We start from the raw sequence: 22,578 nt of genomic DNA, 5'->3' as shown, positions 1-22,578 counted from the left end.
TCAGCGTGACCCAGTACTAAATACATTCATTATAGGCATTTCTATTCTGCACAATTTGCCACACAGCACTGGTTTCAGGAGGGGGAAAAAAAGACAATGGCTTATAAAATGCTTTTGAATGCCTAAAAAGAAGGAGAATTCACGCTGAGACTCCTCTGCTTTCTTTTTTGGAAAGAGCCTTCTTAGTGACTTTAGCTGAGCTCTGCTGAGAGTAAGCAAAGTGGAAAAATCAGAAAATTACTTTTTTTATATGTTTCTGGTGGGCAAAATAGAGAGTGGGAAAAAATAAATGGAAAAAAGTGACAATGAGATTATGTGAAACAGCAAATATGCAAGCAGACGAAGACAGCTGAGGAATAATGCAAAAGGTAGGAAAAAAAGCAGCAAAAATGGAGCCACGATGATAAACTTAAAAGGAATTGCAGAGCAGAAAGAAAATCATAAATAATCATATTTTCAAATAAGAATACCGTATCAGTTTCTGTGACCTGGATAGAGCACAAGCCTCCCATGATATTTCCTAGCATTTTGATGCACACAAAATGCAATTTTCAGCTCACGCATTTGATTTGTCAGTGTAAAGAAGCTTTGGGGTTTTTAAAATACATATCTGAAGTGTTTTCATAAATAATGCATATATTATAAAAATTTGACTTGTAAACTATTGAGTCCTTGTCCCCCCAGTATTCACTGCGAATACTAGCCATGTATAGATAGTGCCTTTTGGTAGAAATTGGCATGCTAAAGCTTGCGGTGTCTTTCACCCAAGATAAATAGGATTTTTTTGAAGCACAGGACAAAGAAATATTACAAACAATTTTGCCCAAACTCAAGGAAAGAAGTCATACAAGGTAGAACTATATTGTTAATTAGTTCCAAATTCTGAGGTGTTCCTTTAAGTCTTGCTAATTAAGAGAAATCAAGAGTGCAAGATAGCCCTTTTTTTATCTTCAAAGAATAAAGATGAAAGAAAACAGAAAATGAAACCTCTTTACTGGCTCCATTCTTTAAAAACAGAGCCCCAGGAAAATCTGCTTGTGCTCCTAGAAGGAGAAAGGCCCAAGTATTTACAGAGGGAATGGGGAAGGAGGTGGTCTGAGAAGCATAATTAGAAGCAGGTTTTCAAATTGTATTAAATTCCTTCACCAACAAAACGCACTTAGAGGTATTTTAAGTTAAACTAGCACTTAAGGACTATGAAAAGCAAGATGATTACATGTCTGTGGCAGAAGAAAGGGCAATTAAGAAAACAAGAAGAATTTAACGTGCCATATAAATAAAGGCGACCAGAAGTTGATTTAAAGTTTTTCTTCTGTAATTTGTCTCCCCTTTGTCATGGCACGCTCAGAGAAAGTGAATGCAGTAGATTGAAAGGCGGAGGGGGAGTGGTGAGGAAGAAGCAAGGAGCAGGCAAGGACTGGCTCCCATCTCCTCCCCCAGCCCCCACCAGCCCGTCTCCCCTTCTCTCTCTCGCGCCCCCACCCCCGCCTTCCTCCTTCTCGGTCTCTTTCTCTCTCCCACCCTCCACTCTCGCCCTCCCTCCTTGGGTGACTCCATCAGCTTTTGATTTGGAAGCACGCTGATTGGCTGGAAGCGATTCAACACACGCTGGGCAAGAGCTTTGTCTGAGTTGAAGTGAAGTTGTACAGATTTTAGACTGGAGTCAGCAATCACGGGTGTTTAGTCTGCAGCCGAGCAGCTAAAGGGAGAAAGAATCGCTCAGGAAAGACACACTGCAGACTCCGCCGGCACCCTGCAATAGATGGATTCCGACTACACAAGGGAGAAAACGCGGAGGTGACACTCTCCTGCCTGGAAAGAGGACGAACGACCAAACAAACGCAAGGACTGGACTCCATGCCGAAGGTATCTGGAAGTCGTGACACGGTGTGTATAAAACAAAAGTTTGCGAGCTGTTAATTGCTGTGCTGTGTTATTAAGAGACGCTTTCAAGTTTCAAGTACCAAATGTAGCTTTAAGTTGCCAAAGGAAGTTGAGGCAATTGCTTTGCTGTTTTAACTTGCTCTGTGAGGGAAATCTCATAAACTGACCAATGCACCAAATGAATGCTAAAATGCACTTTAGGTTTGTTTTTGCACTCCTGATAGTATCTTTCAACCACGATGTACTGGGCAAGAATTTGAAATATAGGATTTATGAGGAACAGAGGGTTGGATCAGTAATTGCAAGACTATCAGAGGATGTGGCTGATGTTTTATTGAAGCTACCTAATCCTTCTACTGTTCGATTTCGAGCCATGCAGAGGGGAAATTCTCCTCTGCTTGTAGTAAACGAGGATAATGGGGAAATCAGCATAGGGGCTACAATTGACCGTGAACAACTATGCCAGAAAAACTTGAACTGTTCCATAGAGTTTGATGTGATCACTCTACCCACAGAGCATCTGCAGCTTTTCCATATTGAAGTTGAAGTGCTGGATATTAATGACAATTCTCCCCAGTTTTCAAGATCTCTCATACCTATTGAGATATCTGAGAGTGCAGCAGTTGGGACTCGCATTCCCCTGGACAGTGCATTTGATCCAGATGTTGGGGAAAATTCCCTCCACACATACTCGCTCTCTGCCAATGATTTTTTTAATATCGAGGTTCGGACCAGGACTGATGGGGCCAAGTATGCAGAACTCATAGTGGTCAGAGAGTTAGATCGGGAGCTGAAGTCAAGCTACGAGCTTCAGCTCACTGCCTCAGACATGGGAGTACCTCAGAGGTCTGGCTCATCCATACTAAAAATAAGCATTTCAGACTCCAATGACAACAGCCCTGCTTTTGAGCAGCAATCTTATATAATACAACTCTTAGAAAACTCCCCGGTTGGCACTTTGCTCTTAGATCTGAATGCCACGGATCCAGATGAGGGCGCTAATGGGAAAATTGTATATTCCTTCAGCAGTCATGTGTCTCCCAAAATTATGGAGACTTTTAAAATTGATTCCGAAAGAGGACATTTGACTCTTTTCAAGCAAGTGGATTATGAAATCACCAAATCCTATGAGATTGATGTTCAGGCTCAAGATTTGGGTCCAAATTCAATCCCAGCCCATTGCAAAATTATAATTAAGGTTGTGGATGTTAATGACAATAAACCTGAAATTAACATCAACCTCATGTCCCCTGGAAAAGAAGAAATATCTTATATTTTTGAAGGGGATCCTATTGATACATTTGTTGCTTTGGTCAGAGTTCAGGACAAGGATTCTGGGCTGAATGGAGAAATAGTTTGTAAGCTTCATGGACATGGTCACTTTAAACTTCAGAAGACGTATGAAAACAATTATTTAATCTTAACTAATGCCACGCTGGATAGAGAAAAGAGATCTGAATATAGTTTGACTGTAATCGCTGAGGACAAGGGGACACCCAGTCTCTCTACAGTGAAACATTTTACAGTTCAAATCAATGATATCAATGACAATCCACCCCACTTCCAGAGAAGCCGATATGAATTTGTAATTTCAGAAAACAACTCACCAGGGGCATATATCACCACTGTTACGGCCACAGATCCTGATCTTGGAGAAAATGGGCAAGTGACATACACCATCTTGGAGAGTTTTATTCTAGGAAGTTCCATAACTACATATGTAACCATTGACCCATCTAATGGAGCCATCTATGCCCTCAGAATCTTTGATCATGAAGAAGTGAGTCAGATCACTTTTGTGGTAGAAGCAAGAGACGGAGGAAGCCCAAAGCAACTGGTAAGCAATACCACAGTTGTGCTCACCATCATTGATGAAAATGACAACGTTCCTGTGGTTATAGGGCCTGCATTGCGTAATAATACGGCAGAAATCACCATTCCCAAAGGGGCTGAAAGTGGCTTTCATGTCACAAGAATAAGGGCAATTGACAGAGACTCTGGTGTGAATGCTGAACTCAGCTGTGCCATAGTAGCAGGTAATGAGGAGAATATCTTCATAATTGATCCACGATCATGTGACATCCATACCAACGTTAGCATGGATTCTGTTCCCTACACAGAATGGGAGCTGTCAGTTATCATTCAGGACAAAGGCAATCCTCAGCTACATACCAAAGTCCTCCTGAAGTGCATGATCTTTGAATATGCAGAGTCGGTGACAAGTACAGCAATGACTTCAGTAAGCCAGGCATCCTTGGATGTCTCCATGATAATAATTATTTCCTTAGGAGCAATTTGTGCAGTGTTGTTGGTTATTATGGTGCTATTTGCAACTAGGTGTAACCGCGAGAAGAAAGACACTAGATCCTATAACTGCAGGGTGGCCGAATCAACTTACCAGCACCACCCAAAAAGGCCATCCCGGCAGATTCACAAAGGGGACATCACATTGGTGCCCACCATAAATGGCACTCTGCCCATCAGATCTCATCACAGATCGTCTCCATCTTCATCTCCTACCTTAGAAAGAGGGCAGATGGGCAGTCGGCAGAGTCACAACAGTCACCAGTCACTCAACAGTTTGGTGACAATCTCATCAAACCACGTGCCAGAGAATTTCTCATTAGAACTCACCCACGCCACTCCTGCTGTTGAGGTAAGATCATAAACCACATCAATTCATTGTAATGTTAGGTGTTAGTGTTCAGGAATTGTGTTTACTAGTCCTTAAATGTTTTCATCAATAAGTAACAATACTAATACTGTGCAAATTAAGTAGGATACAAGTTACATTGTGAATTGTAGCAAAGATGCACACTTTAGCATACTATTTTTAGTTTTCCTTAAGTAAATAACTTGCATATGATATGTATAATATTGAAAAATAAATGTGAAGTTCACACAGGACTACGTAGAGTCCCCTTACTTCCCAGATTAAAATAATGGGAAGCCAAAAAGTAGAGACTTGCTTTATTTTCAAGGTTATAGTCTTCACTGAACAAATAAAAAGACTGAGGCCTTCAGACTTCTATTTCAATGCATGCTATGTTTGTCCAAGTTTGGAAGATTTCCTGACATTTTTTAAACTACATGCGTTACAGTGTTGTATGTATTTTCCATGTATTTTTACAGGTGGTCACTTTATCTGAATTATAAAGAAAATAAATCAGTTATTTGAAAGGAAGTCTTCTTTCACAAAGTAAAAGTCAGTTGTATTAGATCATCCAAATCTCTCTGAAATATATTTTAGTTATAGTTGGTAGCTGGCTGCATGGTCCGCCACAGTCCAGCATTTGCAAATCTTTTAAATAGAGATAATATGTTCAATTACTTAGTTGAAATAGCAAGTAACTGCTTTTCTTGCTTAAAGATTGTGAGTGTTTAGAGGCTTGTTTCCAGGAATCAGTTCTGTCTATTTGGTTTCCAGCAGGTCTCTCAGCTTCTTTCAATGCTTCACCAGGGGCAATATCAGCCAAGACCAAGTTTTCGAGGAAACAAATATTCCAGGAGCTATAGGTATGAATTATTCTTGTGTTACCTGTTAAGTCTCAATATAAATGCTGAAGAGTAAAAACTGTAATTATTTTTTCTGATTTATCTTTCCAGATATGCCCTTCAAGACATGGACAAATTTAGCTTGAAAGACAGTGGCCGTGGTGACAGTGAGGCAGGAGACAGTGATTATGATTTGGGGCGAGATTCTCCAATAGATAGGCTGCTGGGTGAAGGATTCAGCGACCTGTTTCTCACAGATGGAAGAATTCCAGCAGGTAAGAGGGTAGTGATAGATAAATCTTTATTTTCAGGTCTACCGTGACACCAGTAAAATGAAAAATTTCTCTCATGCTTATATTTCTTCTTTATTTGTCCCTTGCACTGAAGTATTTATAATATGTTTTATGGTATGTTCATCACTGTTTAGTAATGAACAGAAACTGAAACATTTTAACACTGTTTTCTTAAATTTCATTAAGCGGTTGGAAGAGAACGACTGAGCATGACAGCTTCATAGGACGAGAAGAAAGGGGTGGGGAAAAATCAAAAAAACAAACCACTTTCCTCCTCTTTCCACCTCATCCGATACAGCCATAGAACACGGTTGTGTAACTCTGCAAAATTATTGGGTGGTGGTTTTTATTCAGTTACACTGTTTTGGCGCAGAGTGGTGAACTGGACTGTAATTTGGAGGATGCATTTCCTGTGATGGGCACCAACTCACAAAATCAGAGACTAAAATACACTAGAAATTGTATACTTCAAGCATTAAAAATAGGAGAAGGAATGCATCTTTGTAGGTGGTAAGCACAGAATATTTTTGCCAACATTTCATTTTGCTATAGTAGAAGAGGCACAGGGACCCAAGAGTGGAATTTTTAAGTACATAGCTAGATAGAAGAGATGCTATTAAGTTTTGAACCACGTTTTCCTTGGAGTTTCTTCCCTCTAATTCTGCAATAGAAACTCTCTGAACTGAGTAAATACTGATTATATTATCCTAGCAGCCCCACTACTAAAGACTGCAAAATTAAATCAACCTTAGGAATACATACATGTGTTCTTTTGGCTACCTATATTTCTAAGTTTCACTGAATGTGGATCAATGACTGCTATTTGATATATGAAAGATAGAACAACACAATATCACCCATCTTAGTTCCATCGCACCTCTATTTTTAAATACAGATAAGTAAGAGAGTTGAGGAAATAAACATGAGGGAGCCTCAGACAGCTACAGGAATTCAAGAAAATCAATATAGCTGACATTCCATATCTGCAGGTTCCACATCCATAGATTCAACCGTTAATTGAAAGTATTTGGATTAAACAATAAAAATAGCAATACGACAATAAAAAACCATACAAATAAAAAACAATACAGTATAACAACTATTTACATAACATTTACATTTATGAGGTATTTTTAGTAACCTAGAGAAGATTTAAAGTATTTGGGAGGATGTGCGTAGGCTCTGTATAATTGCAATACCATTTTATATAAGCAACCCAATTTTGGTATCCACAGGGGGCCTGGATCAATCCCCTTTGGATACCGAAGGACCACTGTGAATAGAAACTCAAGCACTCATAAGTGAAGTAGTGATGGCAGTAGCCAGAGCAGTATTAATATTAGGAATAGTGGTAGCAATAGTAGTTACCAACTATGCCCCCAGGTTTACTCCAGGCCCATGCAGAGTTCGATACCTGCACTGCTTCTCCTAAGGCTTTGCCAGGAATTAGTAGTAGGGACAGTAGTAACAGGCTTCTTTTTTTGTTTGCTTTTTTTTTTTTTAAGATTTGGAAACTGAAACTTATAAAGGTTAGAAAATGCATCTCAAATCAGGCAGTTTGTACATGGGAGAGTGAGATTTGGACCAATCCCCACATTCTTAAACACTAATCTATCAAGTAGGTGAAGTAACAGGTTTTTGTTGTTGTAGTAATTGTTTTTAAATAGAGTGTCCTAATTGTTCTTATGTTCTAAAGACTTATGACATACCCCATAACTATTAAATATTGATTATTTAATTCTGTTATTACAGTAATAGATACTATAATACATCTCACAGGATGAATGTGTAAGGGGGACTTCTAGAGACAATAAGGCGTGCAGTGTACCTGAGAGCCTGTTTGCACAATCATGGTGTCTGTTTTTAGTTTTTGTTTTTAATGCATAGACTTTCTTGACCAATTTGAAGAGAAATCTCTGAAAATTTAGTGGACTATATTTAGAATCAGACACTTTGCTCAAAGACAATCGTTTTATTATTCTTACTTGTGTAATAAAGGAGTTGGCTAAACTACATTCGTGTGATCCTGACAGAACCCTAATTTTGAGTATTAATCCTTGATTTTAAATAATGTAATTTCATTTCATTAAACAGAAAAGTAACATAGTGGGCATGACATCAATATTGTATTATATATTTTTAGATTTGTATAATGTTTATTCATAGCAATTTAAATTTATCAGCATAGTTAACTGAATAGCTGCTCTTATTACATAACCTTGGTATTTTGGGGATTAAATGATCCTAAAGTCCCTTTTAATTCTGAAATTGTAGAAATCTAATAGCTAATTATAAAATTTTTTTTTTTAGGTCAAAGTTCTTTTACTTTTTCTTATATTTTCTAAGTTTCCACCTCCACGTAAGTTTGTGGCAAGAAAGTTTTCTAGCACTTGGAGTAAATAATAATAATAATAATTACAATAATAACAATAGATGTTAAGGAATAAAGACACTGGGGAAACAATAGGTAGACATAGATAAACTGTAGAAAACAGTGAGTTGTGTTTAGTGAGTGCCATTAAGCTCCATCAGTATCACATTTCTTCTCAAAATTAGGAGTTCACCTTTGTATCATCATTAATAATTCCACTTAACATGAGACAATTTTGTAAAAAACAATCCCATATTTGCACAATCACACTTAACCATGGGTGTGGCTGGAGAGTTATTTTGCTTGTGCATAACATTATGTTACAACAAAATATATTATAGTAGATACATTTCTGCCTTACTAGGTACCTGCCTCCATCTGAGGTGTGGTCAAAGCTATCCTGGAGGCATAGAGCACCAGGAAGTCACCAATGGTCCGCAAAGTATATTCATGTTTGACTACTGTAGACTGCTATGTGCATACTGTGTATCTATACAAAGATAACTATCCCTTATTTATGAGTATAATTATGATGACACATATTCCAGTTTATTATTTACCGTGGCAACTTCTGGAGGCATAATAGGTTGTAAAACTTGTGCTTTGTAAATTTATATTCCCAGGAAATATCCAAGTAGAGAAAAATGTAAGTCCACATCTGAATGCCATTAAAAGAGATCAGCAGAGTTTCCAAAGCATTTATATTTCTAGGACTAAAGTGTCTTGTTCCAACTGTTTTTCTGCCTTAGACTTTGAACAAATACAGATTATGTTATGTTGCATTGCCTGCCAACAGGGTCATTTCTGGTCATTCATGCTATTAATTCCCACACAAATATCCTGCATTTTGAGCAGTTAAATTGGTATGCATTTTTTGTCTGTTGGCTCATGTTTGCCAACATACTTTCTTACTCATTCAACTTTGAACTATAACACTAAGCATATGCCTGCAAAAATCCCCATTTTCCATTGCATTCACTTCACCAGGATGATTTATACAGCCGTTTGATTTTGTTTCTTGTGATACTCATTTTTCTTGATTGAGTCCAATCCACTTTTCATCAGTCTGTCATCTCCGATTACTTACTTTAAACATTCTTTTTAAATTCTATGTTCTCTCCTTTCTCATGGCAGGTATCCACGAAAGCCCATCTGTTCTGGCCTTTCTTCCATGACGGGTTTAGTGTATCAGTGTGCAAACTGATATTCACTGTCTAGTAGCTCCTCCCTTTGTCAAATCTTTCTTTCGTACAGCTTGAACAACATTTCAAGAGCATTTTAATCCACATTTTTTGGCTAAAAATCAATACTTAACTCTTGTTGCCCAGCAACACTGAACTAAACTATTTCTCTTGGCATTCCAAGGGCAATGGAATCCTCTCTTAGCTTATTAACTCTCATATGTTGCCATCTTTGTATCTTTTGTTATAGTAGCAGCAGCTCCTCACTTAATACACTGATGCTTTGCTCATGGTATCCTTCCTACCCGAAAAACTGGCTTCTCGTCACTTTGCGTAACTGAATCCTACTCATCTTTCAAAGTTTGTTTTAGGTGGCTCTTTCTTTAACTACTTCAGCTTCCACCTCCACTCTTTTTTCCTTTCTTGACATGCCCTTAGCATCATCTAGTTTGACACTTTACCTGTGTTTACGACATCATTTGCTACGCTTTACTTAGAGCTATATCTTTTTACAACTTTTGAGGGCAGGGTGCTATTGTTGTACTTCACATGTAGCAGACTCATAATGGATAACTGATTGATCACCTGATGACTAGTGACTTGACAGAAGCAAGGCATACATATTTCTTCTTACGTATCTGCTTCCTGCCCCACCAGTAAGGTGCAGTGCAGTGACAAAATTCATAGTCTTATAGTGGTGAAGAAGATGCTCTCCTTTCACCATGGTCCCCCTCCCCAGAGGACACTTAACTACCTAGCAGAGCTTTCAAGGAGCAACAGAAAGATTAGCCACTGGCACCACTTGTCAACAAGCCCTGATCACTGGGATATAGTATGGAACATTTGTGGCACTGAATTACTTACAGATTGAGAATGTTTTCAGTCAAGTCCCTGGGGACAAGATTGACACGATCAGTGAAGTTGCAAGAAATGCCCTCTTCTGCACCATTACTCTTCTATTTCTCTTATTTTTGCCATCCTTCCCTCCATTAGTCTTTTCTCATCAATTTTTCTTTTATTTTTCATTTTTGAGTTAATTTATTATTTTATAATTAAAGCTTCACTTATTTATTGGGATGAAGTTGCAAATAACATTCGCTGTTTAAAAAATTTCTATGACCAAACTTATTTTTGAGCATGAACTTTCAGATTGCGTTAGTTACCTAGATTGTATTTTTGCATTGTATTGTTGGTTATATGTTTATTATATTCAGGTCTTTAGAAAACTAGGTCATTTTCAGTATTCTTAGAAGCCTAAGTAATATCTCCTTTCTCTCCGATAATTAAGCATTAAAATAAAGTGAATCAAACAACTAAATCCTTCCCAAGCCTAAAACTACAGAGTTAAATAAAATAAATGAAGAGGTGTCAGCAGGTCTGTTCTTCCTCCTTCTGACAGGATATGAGTAAGACAATACAGACAGGTCCAAGTTCCATTTTCAGAGACCTGGGGAATTAAGAAGGGAAAAAAAATCATTACCACTATGATTGTTATTTCGCTGCTGAGAAAACCTCATTGCTATTAAGTTATTCCAATTACTTTCAACCCCTTTTGTTTTGTCCACATCAAATTTAAAAAAAAGTTGGTAAATATTTCCAAGTAGTAATAATGCATGAAGTCAGGAAATCTAAAAAAGCTTTTATTCTTAAATCATTCTTGCTTATTTAAATGTAACCTTTCATAACAAATTGCACAATTTTTCTTCATGCTTATCCTCTTTCTCTTTCCCCACCTTGATTCACATGGAATTGGTGTTCACACTTTCTCCACTTTTTTTCTTCTTCGTTGTATTTCTAGTTTCCTAGTGATTCAGCTTTTTTCTCACTTGCAATACTTGATCTCAATTTGTTCCTCAAATTTTCCTCCTTTTCATTAAAACTTGAGGTCCATATTTGGGACTCTTGCAGTTTAAGAACAGAATTATCTCAAAGATTCAAGCAGAGAAAAGCAGCAATTTCTACACCTTCAATCAAAGACCATTACTTCTTTTTTTTCAGAAAGTCAACATTATTTTCTTCATGTTTTATTTAGAAAACATGTAGTGAATACCTACTGTATGCAGGCACTTTACCGGTTGCTAGTGATACTACAGTAACTGCAACAGACAACTTGTTTCCTCTAATAGGGGAATGGGCATCCTTCAAGAGTCAACTTTTTAGCCATAATTTGGGAGGAAGAGGAATCTTCCTAAAGTAGATGGATCTACAAAATTAGCTCTTAATATATAAGTATAGCTAATAACAACCTAATGTTCTTTTAAATCTAAGAGAATTATTTTGCATTTTCTGCATTCTTCTCTTTGCTCTAAAATGAAATCATAATACTGAAGAGACTTATTTTTCACTGAAATAAGTCAATGGTTTGTAGAGTGTATTTTACATTTTTTATTTCTTTGTCATGTAGCTTAGTTATTGTATTTGGCAAATATAGAGGGGTTTTTTCCTCTTTATTTTCCTGCTTTTCTCATATCAATTTTTTTCCTATGATTGTGACCACTCATATTCCACTAAGAGCATTAGAACATCTGTAAGAACTAAGGAATGGATTTTTCATATTCTTCGTCTTTTGATGGCATTTTTGTATATTTGAATATAAATATATTTTGAATCTTTAAAAGAAAGGGTAATTGCAGATGGCCACCAGTAGCTAGGATACTTTTCACTGCTGTTTTAAGTAATAAGTCAATAAATAATTTGTAATATCTTTAAGAGAGATTAATAAGTATAATTACCTTATAGCTTATTATATTCTCATTGCTTCCATTAAAACTAAAGTAATATTGAGAAAGTTACACAAAGGTATGCATTACACAAGAATTAATGGGTGGCATTCTAAAGTTATAGGTTTCACCTTGCAAGTCTGTTCTTTAGAATTTATGTTCAGCACTTATTTCATCGCTCACACCTAGTCGTTCCCACGTATACTTTATCAACCCATCTTATCATTATTCAAGTAGCAGAATATTCTTACATGATCAATAAGGAAAAAAAGCACACCAGAAGATAACACTTACGGAGGTCTATAAAACCGTGTTCAAATTAAAGCCATAATTGTAGTCCAGCTTTTGTGTATAATAATAGGTTGGCATCATGGAAATAGTTTAAAACTGTCTCATTCTATTTTTTATTATAAAATTGCATTTTTGCATCATTTTGAATCGTGCTAAGTATAATAATGAATTTCCATTGTTTTTCTTGAGTGCAGCTATGAGACTCTGCACGGAGGAGTGCAGGGTCCTGGGACACTCTGACCAGTGCTGGATGCCACCACTGCCCTCACCGTCTTCTGATTATAGGAGTAACATGTTCATTCCAGGGGAAGAATTTCCAACGCAACCCCAGCAGCAGCATCCGCATCAGAGTCTTGAGGATGACGCTCAGCCTGCAGATTCCGGTGAAAAGAAGAAGAGTTTTTCCACCTTTGGAAAGGACTCCCCAAACGATGAGGACACTGGGGATACCAGCACATCATCTCTGCTCTCGGAAATGAGCAGTGTGTTCCAGCGTCTCTTACCCCCTTCCCTGGACACCTATTCTGAATGCAGTGAGGTGGATCGGTCCAACTCCCTGGAGCGCAAGAAGGGACCCTTTCTAGCCAAAACTGTGGGTTATCCACAGGGGGTAGCGGCATGGGCAGCCAGTACACATTTTCAAAATCCCACCAACAACTGTGGGCCGCCACTTGGAACTCACTCCAGTGTGCAGCCTTCTTCTAAATGGTTGCCAGCCATGGAGGAGATCCCTGAAAATTATGAAGAAGATGATTTTGACAATGTGCTCAACCACCTCAATGATGGGAAACACGAACTCATGGATGCCAGTGAACTGGTGGCAGAGATTAACAAACTGCTTCAAGATGTCCGCCAGAGCTAGGAGATTTTAGCGAAGCATTTTTGTTTCCATGTATATGGAAATAGGGAACAACAACAACAACAAAAAACCCTGAAAGAACCGGCATTGCCAAATAGTTGCATTTATCATAAATGTGTCTGTGTATATTGAATATTAAATACTGTATTTTCGTATGTACACAATGCAAGTGTGATTATTTTAATCTGTATTTTAAAAATACATTTGTACCTTATATTTATGTGTAATTTAACAAACAAATTTTATTTTTTTACTCCCATGACAGACATGTTTTTTCCTAGTCGTGTAGAAACTAGCCACTGTTCAAATCTGATACACTATTCAACCACAAAGTGTAAAGGCACTGCTTAGATTAGTTTTGTTGGGGAAGAATTATTATGTTGTATGAACAACCCCACTAAAGCATTATACAATCCTTAATTCCATTAAGTGATCCCACTTTTTTCAGTAACTTTTTAGAAATTAAGAATCATTAAAATTGTTAAGCTATTTTATTGTTATTTTCCCTACTTTCTACTAGCCCCAATAGTTGAACTCTTATAGGAAAATCGAAAGATAAAGTGAAAGTTTATTTCAGGACTGAGAAATATCTTGAAGGTTATTTATTAGATGACTATCTCAAATGAACTTTTTATAGACAATGATGAAAACAGAACTAAAGTCAATGTTTACTGACTCCCAGGCCCCTACTATTCCATGCCATCACACTGGTGTTCCGGAGAATATTTCTCTCACAATATTATTATCTACTTATAATTAGGGTAAACAATAAATTGTATTCCACCCTTGTAGTATGAAATATGCTCCAAGGAAGTGGAATCTGTCCTTTAAATGGATAATAGTATGTGTTCTAATGGCATAAGATATTACTGGATAAAAACAGTTATGTCAGTGTCTCTCCTAAGGTAGTAAATATAGTTGACTTATTCTGAACCCATTCTATTTTGAATCTTCCCCTTTCCTCTCACAATACTTGAACATTTTAATCTTTTGGAATGTTGTCTTTTTTTGTTATAACTATTCATTTTTAGCTTTTGTCTCCAGTGCATGATCTCGTATTTTTGCTTTTATTTTTAGTATAAGAACATTTATAAAATCACATTTTTGTTACTGCAATTGTTTTATCTGTTGTGTGGCAAATGAGAAGTCCTTTATTTATTGTGCTGTGATCTCTCTGTGTGGAATGCCTTGGTGAGAGAGATGCTTATTATGACTATTATCATTTCTGACCAAGCTTCTATTAATGTTATTTCTAATGATACACTATCTTGATTGTACTCTCCAGAAAATTTTTCTGTCAGTGAAAATAAAAGCAAAATTAAAGTGAAGTAAGGAACTGTCTATAAGTCAGAGTCCTGTTCCTACATATATGTTCAAAAACTTGGCATGCAGCATGCCCTTCCTGTGAGGGTGATTCAGTGTTGAGTTTCAAATAATAAACAGGTAGTATTCAGTTGGCTGGGCAAACAAGAAAACCACAATGGAAAAGGAATGAGTTTGAGACTTGTATTGGGAATGAAAGCAGTAAGCCATATTCCAGCTAAATAAGTTAAATGCATTTGGGGAATAAAGAAAAAAGAGTAAGCAAGCAATAACTGCTTGAATATTTTTCAAATTACAAACAAAAAATATACTTTCTCAGGACATTTTGTATTAAATTGTGCAGGATAAAAAGGTATCCTTACAATGTTTCCAGGAGGCAAGAATATTATTGTCCCCGGCTTGCTAGTCGGGAATTGAAATACTGGGAAAGTTAAGTAACCGAAAAGTGACTAAAATGCAGATATTTGAATTCTCAAATGAGTACCACATTAAATAGAATATATTAACTCTTTCAACAGGCACATTTTCCCTTATAGGAGAGATTGCAATTACAAGTGAAATTTCAGTATATTTTTCAGTAGATTACACACACAAACGCTAACCATATTTAAATACATTCTGCCTTTCAACTTCACTTCCTTTCAGTATATATTACCATTAAGAAAAAGGCTTTTATATCCTTACTGTTCTTAATTTAAAGCACCAGCAGTAATATGGGAAGCTATGCTGAAAACCACTATTTTGAATAATGTGAAATAAATAAAATGCAGTATTTCATTCAACACAGAACTTTTGTATATTGTCCATATTCCAAGAATTTCATGTCTCAAATTCCCTTGTTTCTCCAGCCTTCTCCATTTATTACTGCTTCCCATGTCCACAGATTAAGAGAATATAAGTGCAAGATTTCAGTTTTTTGCTTCTGTTCCTTTCACCAAGTAATATCCTTTTAGTGAAAGCTGGGATGTCTGATGCTATCATAGCAACCTAGTCTCTCATCAAGTTTGTATTACCTCATTTTTGATACCCTACCATTCCTCAGATTGAAACAATAAAAAAGCACTTAAACATTCTTTCCTCCATTTATTATTTTTAATCCCTTCAGCTCCACTGGATTATTTGAAATGTTCTTCAATGATAATCATATATTAAGGAAATTAACTTCCAAAAATGTAACTCAAAACTGAATCTATTGCTTAACAAATCCTCCTTAAATGCCTGTTTATAGAATGATGAGGATTAGCTTTCTTCACATTCTTATAAGTTATTGTTATTCATTGCTCATTGATTTACTTATTGATCTTCGCAGATGGGGCTTATAACATTGTTAATCATTTAAATTATTGCTCTTCCTGTCACAAATATTTAAATTTGCCACTTACCAATAGATAACTATTAAGGTAAAGATGAGTGAGTTATTAAGTTATTGTCTTACTGAAGTCACTGAAGAAGTCACATTTATGAAAATCAGCTTAGTTTTCTTGTTTCATTCTTTTGGTACTGGTGGTCAGAAAATATTCAAAGATGAATTTGAAGTATTGACACATTAAAATTTAAAGATTGTAGATCTATTTTAAAAATAAGCAATATTATACTGGATTACTTGTATGGGTGAAAAATGCATTGTCTGACATGGCAGCTTTCAACATGACAGAAACTAATAGAACTGTCCCAAGACTGTCTTACATGTTTTGGTATTTCTGTTCCATTTCAGTATATCTGGATAATGTATCATCACAAGAATGAAATAAAAAAACTAAGCTGATTTTCATAAATGAGACTTCTTCAGTGACTTCAAAAATTAAGGATATACGGAACTCTGAATAAGCAATACATATTGCTGTATAAAAATTAATATCTGGGCCGGGCGTGGTGGCTCACACCTGTAATCCCAGCACTTTGGGACGCCAAGGCGGGTAGTCAGGAGTCTGAGACCAGCCTGGCAAATATGGTGAAACCCCATCTCTACTAAAAGTACAAAAATTAGCCGGGTATGGTGGTGCACACCTGTAGTCCCAGCTACTCGAGAGGCTGAGACAGAAGAATCACTTAAACCCAGGAGACAGTGGCTGTAAGGAGCTGAGATTGCGCCACTACACTACAGCCTGGGTGACAGAGCGAGACTCTGTCTCAAAAATAATAATAAAATAAAATAAAATAAAATAAATCTGCTGAGTGTGTTGGCTCATGCCTGTAATCCCAGCACTTTTGGAGGCCGAGGAGGGTGGATCACTTGAGGCCAGGAGTTTGAGACCAGCATGGCCAATATGGCAACACCCCATCTCTACGAAAAAAAAATACAATAAATTAGCCAGGTGAGGTGGTGCACACCTGTAGAACAAGCTACTTTGGAGGCTGAGGCAGCAGAATCACTTGAACCTGGGAGACGGAGGTTGCAGTGAGCCGAGATTGAGCCACTGCACTCCAGCCTGGGTGACAGAGCAAGACTCTGTCTCAAAAAAAAAAAAACCACAGGCAGATCACCTGAGGTCGGGAGTTCGAGACCAGCCTGGCCAACATGGTGAAACCCCATCTCCACTAAAAATACAAAAATTAGCTGGGCGTGGTGGCACATGCCTGCAATCTCAGCTTCTTGGGAGGCTGAGGTAGGAGAGTCACTTGAACCTGGGGGGTGGAGGTTGCAGTGAGCTGAGACTGTACCACTTCACTCCAACCTGGCCTGCAGAGTAAGACTCAATCTCAAAAAAAAAATAAAATCCAACCATATGAGGCTGGGCATGGTGGCTCACACCTGTAATCCCAGCACTTTGGGAGGCCAAGCCAGGTGGATCATCTGAGGTGAAGAGTTCAAGACCAGCCTGGCCAACATGGAGAAACCAAGTCTCTACTAACACAAAAATTAGCTGGTCATGGTGGTGCATGCCTGTGATCCCATCTACCCGGTAGGCTGAGGCAGAGAGAATTGGTTGAACTCGAGAGGCAGAAGTTGCAGTGAGCTGAGATCGAGCCACTGCACTTCAGCCTGAGCAACATAGTGAGACTCCATCTCAGAAAAAAAAAAAAAAAAAGAAAAATCCAACCATATGAAAGTCTTAAAGATTTATGTCAGTTTAAAGAAGAATAAAAATAGTGCAGGCATTTCAAAAGAACAGCACATTTAAATTCCTTAATTGCAGGTTGAATGCCCAAAATAAAGCCATCTTTACATTTATAAGCTGTTTTAGGTTGTGAAAGTGTAAGATGCCATACTGATTGTAATCATTTATAATATTTGGATTTCTCTGTAAATGATAGCAATAATACTGTATGCATATGTAAAGTGAAGTTATAATTTGATAAATTAGGCTATTTGGGCCACTGAAGTATCATCTGGTTCAGTTAAGTTCCTAGAATAAACCTAGTCACTGTTTCTGAGATAATTAAATGATATTTACACAGAAATTGAAAATATTGTATTGCCTAAATTGTGGTTTCATTCTTTATCTGTGTAACTGAGGTCATAGTCAGGTATATACACTCTTACTACCAGAATAAATAGGGACTCTTAATATAATCTAACCCAAAAAAATAATTAAATAGGTAGTCACTATATGATAGATGTAGAAGTGGTAGAGTGTATTTCTTATTAATTTATTATATTTTTATTATATGCTAGCATATACAACTTGTAGCACTGTTAAACACATTTTATGAGAAGCTAGCATCACAAAAATTGCTACCAAAATTTACATACTTTCTGACTTTTAAAATTGCAATAACACATCCTACTCTGGCACTTTAAAATAATAGTTTTCTATTTCCTTTTATGACTTCTGCAAGGTGCTCCTAATTCTTGTTTGCTTTCTCTGATTTTATCTCTTCAATTTATTTATTTAATGGTATTCTTCGTCCATAATTCATGCTACTGTCCACATTTTATAGCACTCCTCTCCAAATTTTCACATGTATAGAGTTCCTCATATAACTACCTAAATTTTATATTTTTTTCTTATGTCTTTTCTTTGTTATTGATATAATAGGGATCATAATTTTGATATATAAAGCTAATACATTTTGTTCTCAGTAAACCTTGCTCCTATGATTCATAATGAGAAAGTAAATTCATGCAATCAAGAACAAAGGATCATTTCTTTTTTTTTCTAAGTTTTAAATTAAATGTTTTCAAGTGCCTAGAAAGAAACTAGTGTAGAAAACGTGGCTTATTGAGGGAGGAAATCTCTTTTTTAAGGTAAAACCCTTCTCTTTATGTATTAAGGATTGGAATGGTGAGGTTGGAATTTTACTATAAATCAAAGTGAAATGCAGGAAGAAAACAGCACAGTGAATAAGAAAGGCCCCTTGCCACAGAACAGAATGATAACTTAGCTAATTGTTGGGAGTATAAAGCCCTAGGGGTGAGTAAATTGAGAAGGGTAAAATCAGATGTTAGTATATTTTTTATTCCCACTGCCAATGATCTCTAGAAGAAATTACAGAACAAGACTTTGAAAATGATAATTTCTGTTTCCCTGACCCTCATGGCACAGGAGAGCAGACATGGAAGGAAGTGGTGCCAAGGTGTTTGCCTCTGGGAAACATCTTCCTCCTTAGTGCCTTTGGATGGACGTGTGGCCTATGAGAGACTCAGACTTTATTCCTTGCTGAAATGGGGGAGGGGTTGATACTATAAGCCCTATTATATTTCAAAGTGCTTTTATCTAAATGAAGTCAGGCTTTCTAAAACCCCATGTACATTCCTGTTTTATTGAAAGGTACATTCTACAGCTTAAAATAGCTAACCACAGAATATTCTAGACATAAGAAGCACAGACCTTTCCTTTGGAAGTAGGCCTTTGTTTTAGACAGTGCTTTAGGTTCTAAATTATCTACAAAACTGCCAGTAAGTCTTGTTACATACGATGTAATAAATCCCAAATATGCAACTAATAATGTTTTATGAATTCTAACCAGAAAAATGTTTTGCCAGTCCTTGCTTTGTGATTTGTGTTTCTTCTGCAAACTCATGCCGGAGGCTGTCAGTGTGGATTTTGTGAGCTTCCTTTACAAACTTTTGGTATTTGTTGAGAGTTTTGGGTGGCAAATACATGAGATGGTAATGAGCAAAGTGTCTCTATGAGAGACAGCTACCGAGGACCAGCTGCCCCACTGACTCAGTCCACTCACTGCTTTTTCTCCCATGCCTTTGTCTTCATTTTCTCATTGGGTGGCATCTTAGTAGAAGGGCAGTATGTAATCATTCTTTTGTTCAATAAGTAATTATTGTGCACTTACTATGACTGAGACACTGTTCTAGGTGTGCTGTGATACACTGATGAACAAAACAGACAAAAAAGAGAGGAAGAGCAAAGCCTGCAGTACCAGTCCATGACTGTCATGACAGGCCAGGCCCACACCATCGTACCAGTACAGGTGGACACTTCCCGTCAGGTGTAATGAGCAGTAGAAGGACAGAGACATGACCCGAGTTCCTGCTTTGCTTACCAGTTCATCCCTTGACCATTACAGATGCTTAACAACTCTGTTGAATATGTGAATGACTGTGTGCTTCATCTTGAACCCATATGCTACCTAGGGAGAAAGACTAAAAATATGACTGCATTCCTATCATTAAAAACTGAGTTATTACTTGAATGTTCTTAAGTATTAAAGCAGGGAGAACTAGAATAACATTAATTGACAGCATTCAGTGTTTTCTGCCAGCAGGAGGAATTGGAAATCAAGAACAACGAGGACCAGAAAGAAGGATATGTATCTACTTCTTTTTCAGTTTTCTAAGGAAAGGACTATTCAGATACTTGGAATATTTGCCCTTTTCTCTGGGCATTTTTTCTAGATTAGGTGGTGTAACAGAAATTTCTAAGTTGATGTTTCAGTTCCACCATTTATAGCAGTGTGACTGATCAAGTGTATACTTTGATTTCCACATTTGTGCTGCAATTGAAATAATACTAATAACACTATTCCCCTCAAAGGACTGTTGTATTGGTCAAGCAAAACAAAAAATGAAACCTAAGTAAGGATAAGGACATGGGAGAATTTATAATAGGAACATTTTGTTTTCTTGTGTCATTTTTCTACAAAAGGGCTCATCAGCCCAGGTGTAGTTTTAGGAAATTAAACAGCAAGGTTCTTCTCCATCTGAGATTTCACCGTTTACATTTCTTTTTATCCATTTGTAAGTGGATGAAAAGAAAAAAATTATATAAAAAGTAGAAGTTATAATCAATGTTGGTATTAGTTGGGAAAGGCTAACAGTTACAAAAAGTAAACTCAAAATGAATAATTTTTCATACATAGCAGAAGTTTCTTTCTGCACACATAACAGCCAGTCTTAAGTGAAAGTACAATTTCTGAGAGAGTGACGTTCCTTCATGAGACCTGTACCGTAGAGACTCTGCCATCATTGACTCATCATTTGGGAGGGGATCTCATTTCCAATCAGGCACAAGGGAAATGATCATGGAGAAATACAACTAGGAGGTCATTAGCGACCAGCCTGAAAGTGTCACATGTTCCTTCTACTGAAAGCTCATTGTCTAGAAACAGTCACATGACCACATAGGGATGCTTATGCTAGCCACTGTATTTTGGTGAGCCACGCTGTTCCTATAATGCAATCTTTAGGAGTTCTAGCACCTTCAAAATGTCACTACAAGTTATTTATACAATTTCTACAGTAATTTTCAGTTTACTTCTCTAAGTTGCACATTAGAATCTCAATACCTAGAGAGAAGGAAGAGTATATTTTTATTTTCTGTTTTTTTTTTTCTACAGAGACTAGTAGAGTTTTGACCTGTCAAAGGTACTCAATCATGAGTAAGTAAACATATAAGGAAAAAAATAATGTCGTTTGAATCCTACACAGATCCTTCACAGTAAACTTTAATGGCTGGTAATGGAGGGTGAGGACAGGGAGTGGAATACGATAGGGATGGGTTAGTATATATGGTGATTATCAGAATCAACATCTTTTTAAAATAAATGTGACCACTTGTTCCCAGATTCTGATAGGTATTGGAAAAGTGACTCTCTGATTGTGGGGGTTACGGGTTAGGGGGTATGGAGCCTGCAAAGCAGATTGAGGGAAAGTTTTAAGGTAAAGTGCTCTCTATCTTGACTGGGGGCAGTACATCACATTTGTCAAAGCTCATCAAAATGTACATTTCACATCTGTGCATTTTCTATGTAAATTTTATTGTATACAAATCGTACCTCTATTGAAAAAATTGAAAAATAATTCACAACTTAAAAAATATAATGAATTAGCAAAAATAGAGAAAAAATATGAGGACTTCTCACTGAATTCAAAATCTATTTGAATTTTTAAAAATTTTATTTATTTATGTTTTATTTTTAGAGATGAGGTTTCACTAAGTTGCCTAGGCTGGTATCAAACTCCTGGCCTGAAGGGATCCTCCTGCCATCAGCCTCCCAAATAGTTGGGGTTACAGGCATGAACCACCATGCCCAGCCAAATCTATTTGTGTCTAATCTAAAGAGAAGTCACTTCAGGGAAAGTCTCCAACAGTAAATTCTCTGTGATGTTGCATTGGCAGCAACTCAGTTCTGCAACCCAGTCTTCTTTCTCTTACAGCATTAGGATTCTTAGGAGAGAGGGTATCTACTTAGAGCTAAATAGTGTGACTTCTGCACCATGAGTTGTGACAAAGGGAACAGTGTTGAAGAAACTATCAAGAACATTGAAGACCAAACATCAATTAAAGAGCCTTCCTATGTTTAGGAAAAACCTTACGATTCTTGTTTTATTTTGACAGAAATGCAAATTGTGCTTGTCACAGAAGGGAGAAATCTGCATCCATTGTCAGAATAGCAAATATTATGGGAAAGTAGGTATACAAAACAACCCTACTTTGGGTTGAGATTGAGACAGAGAGGGAGAAATATATGTGGAGTATGCAACAGAGAGAATTATTTTTGTTTTGTTTGTGTTTGTTTGTTTTTGTGGGTTTTTTTTTTTTTTTTTTTTTTTGAGACTGAGTCTTGCTCTGTCACCCAGGCTGGCGTGCAGCTCAATCTCGGCTCAATGCAACCTCCACCTCCCAGGTTCAAGTGATTCTCCTGCCTCAGCCTCCCAAGTAGCTGGGACTACAGGCAGGCACAACCACGCCCAGCTAATTTATTTATTTATTTATTTTTTCATAGAGACAGAGTTTCGCCATGTTGGCCATGCTGGTCTCGA

General features: G+C 37.1%; 1 protein-coding gene across 4 annotated transcripts; it reads left to right on the top strand.

Annotated features, from left to right (window-relative positions):
- The first annotated feature begins 1,522 nt into the window (after positions 1-1,522).
- Positions 1,523-14,419, top strand: PCDH18 (protocadherin 18). 4 transcript variants are annotated; one of them, XM_063638202.1, is made up of 5 exons: positions 1,631-1,866; positions 2,400-4,540; positions 5,315-5,400; positions 5,491-5,654; positions 12,430-14,419. In XM_063638202.1, the coding sequence occupies exons 2-5, from the start codon at positions 2,714-2,716 to the stop codon at positions 13,095-13,097; spliced, it is 2,745 nt and encodes a 914-aa protein (XP_063494272.1). In that variant the 5' UTR covers positions 1,631-1,866; positions 2,400-2,713; the 3' UTR covers positions 13,098-14,419. The 4 variants fall into 4 exon arrangements, with proteins under 4 accessions (XP_055131904.1, XP_055131903.1, XP_063494272.1 ...); XM_063638203.1 differs by having other exon boundaries at positions 1,715-1,866; positions 5,312-5,400; XM_055275929.2 differs by having other exon boundaries at positions 1,523-4,540.
- Positions 14,420-22,578: the final 8,159 nt, after the last annotated feature.

The sequence above is a fragment of the Symphalangus syndactylus genome, chromosome 4 (assembly GCF_028878055.3).
Source record: "Symphalangus syndactylus isolate Jambi chromosome 4, NHGRI_mSymSyn1-v2.1_pri, whole genome shotgun sequence".
NCBI classification, from domain to species: Eukaryota; Metazoa; Chordata; class Mammalia; order Primates; family Hylobatidae; genus Symphalangus; species Symphalangus syndactylus.
Note: the sequence above shows the minus strand (reverse complement) of the source record. Positions and strands in the feature narration are given on the sequence as shown.